At 34.4% G+C, this 2473-nt stretch overlaps 1 protein-coding gene across 1 annotated transcript; it reads right to left on the bottom strand.

Annotated features, from left to right (window-relative positions):
* Positions 1 to 347: 347 nt before the first annotated feature.
* On the bottom strand, positions 348 to 1910 carry LOC136610355 (olfactory receptor 5G9-like). The gene is made up of 2 exons (XM_066589587.1): positions 1881 to 1910; positions 348 to 1277 (listed from the first exon to the last, which is right to left on the bottom strand). The coding sequence occupies exons 1-2, from the start codon at positions 1908 to 1910 to the stop codon at positions 348 to 350; spliced, it is 960 nt and encodes a 319-aa protein (XP_066445684.1).
* Positions 1911 to 2473: the final 563 nt, after the last annotated feature.

The following is a 2473-nucleotide window of genomic DNA, read 5'->3' as shown; positions in this document are numbered from 1 at the left end:
ACCCCTTTAAATACTATAAAAACATTACCCAAAAACAATGGCAGAATTTCCGTTTCTGACCCAAAAACAATGAGTTATGCAAAGTATTTCATGTACTCCAAAATAATGCTTTTAAAAACTTCAACTTTGCCAGAAAAAAACAAACATTGGAAGAGAGTGAACTAAACAAAAAGAAACTTTGGTTGGTCATTACAGCCTAAAATAAACTAGTCATTAAAAGGTTAAACACACAAATTATGAAATCGTCATCAATATTTGGTAGCCAATATATATTTTTCAATAATCATTCCACTTTTTATTTAACCAATACAAACAAAATCACTTTACAATAACTGAGCTGACTTAATTCACCAGATTATCTGTTTATAAAGTGTTTTCTGTACAGCTTTCTTAATGTCTTCATTTCTCAGACTGTATATAATGGGGTTGACTAAAGGAGTAAACACAGTATATAGCAGGGAGAGAATTTTACTCATGGAAAGAGTTATATCTTTGGTTGGTACCACATAAACACTGAACAGTGTCCAGTAGAATATGGAGACCACAATGAGGTGGGAGCTACAGGTGGAGAAGGCTTTATGTCTTCCAGTACTGGATGGGATCCTTAAGATTGCTAAGACAATACAAGTATAAGACATTACAATGATTGTGGTTGGAACAAAGACAATTGGAAAACCTAATATATACATCTCCAACTGCATAATGGAGGTGTCAGAACAGACAAGTTCTAGTAAGGGGACAAGATCACAAAATAAATGGTTAATGATATTTCGCCCACAAAATGTAAGCTTTGTTATTGTTATGGTGTAAACCGAAATAACAGAAAGTCCTAACAACCAACAGATGATGGTCAGGATCACACATAATGCATTTGTCATGATGGAAGTGTAATGAAGGGGATTACAGATGGCCACATATCTGTCATAAGACATTACAGCGAGAAGAAAACATTCAAATGCTTCTGAGGTGGAGAAAAAATAAAACTGAGCGATGCAGTCAATAAAAGCAATGATCCTCCCATTATTCAATAGCATGTGGAGCATGTTGGGGGCAATATCTGTGATCACTAACATGTCACTGATGGACAGTTGTGAGATGAAGAAGTACATTGGAGTGTGGAGGTTCTTGCTGGTGGACACCAGGGTGATGATCAGGAGGTTCCCACATATTGTCCCGCAGTAAATCCCCAGGAACAGACAGAACAGGAAAATCCCTGAACATTGGCTGCTTTGAAATCCTAGAAGGAGAAACTCGGTAACTGCAGTCAGATTGTTCTCCTGTGTATAGAACAAGCATTAGTTATACCGTAATAAAGCAAAGCCTGCAACATACAATAACAAGAGCACTAGACGTATGAATAGTAACCAAACAGCAGCACCAAGCCAATATGCACCATATAATAGGTGTGGAGGAAGGTAATAAATACTTGCCGTGCACGCCTGCCAGGTCCCGGACACTGAGGAGCCAAAGTAAACTGGAAGCAAGTTGTTTTTGGAAGGCAGCCCAAAAACAACTTGCTTCCAAGAGCACTAGATGTAAATATTTTACTTTTTTCAAACATTTACTTTCAAATATCTAATACTTTTATATGACATTAACTAATTTCTCCATTTTAAAATGTGTAATGTAAAGAAATTCAATATTTTATACAGTTTGTGTACTGCGTATATGACAGTGTCCTGAAATATCCAAGAACATTACAAATCATTGATTATTTTATGTCCTTGACCAAACTTTTTGTTTGAATGCCAAATTTATAATTAAAATCCTAGAAATTAAAAAAGCCTGTTTTTTAAATAAATATATTTCAGACAATTTGAGAAGAATCTTATATAGATGTTATCATGCACTACTACATCAAGCTTACTAACAATACTTACACCAGGTATATCTTTGTTCCTCTTATTCATCTTCAAATTAATCTACTACTCATCACAGTCCTGTTGTGTAATCATAAGAAACATGAATATTAACCACAATGACTGTAAGTCTACGTATTTATATACTAAAGAGAAAGCATGGTACCAGGTAAAACAAGCCTTGGGGATTTGTTGTTTTTTTTTTTGCCATTTTATGATTCCCCTTTCTTTTGAGGCAATTAAATAATATAAATAGAAAATTTACTCAACAGCTTGTTTTATTAGGAATATCAATTAGAAAATCAATTCATGTCTAATATGACAGTTGTATAGACAATGTGTAAAATGTGGCTATCATTTCTGGTTCAAGGAATTTGCACAACTAGTCGCTCAAGGTCGACTCAGTCTTCCATCCTTCCAAGGTTAATAAATAAAAATGAACTGAAAACACTGAGGAATATGTTGGAACTATACAAATAACAAGATAAATAGTGGTGTAAGAAGGACAAAGGATTGAAAGGCCAATAACAGCATGCTCTATTATTTTATACAATATCCCCATCTTTTTTTTTTTTCATAAATGACAGCCCCTTTAAAGTGACCCTTGTCAAAAG

This window comes from Eleutherodactylus coqui, chromosome 2 (genome assembly GCF_035609145.1).
Source record: "Eleutherodactylus coqui strain aEleCoq1 chromosome 2, aEleCoq1.hap1, whole genome shotgun sequence".
Classification (NCBI taxonomy): domain Eukaryota; kingdom Metazoa; phylum Chordata; class Amphibia; order Anura; family Eleutherodactylidae; genus Eleutherodactylus; species Eleutherodactylus coqui.
Note: the sequence above shows the minus strand (reverse complement) of the source record. Positions and strands in the feature narration are given on the sequence as shown.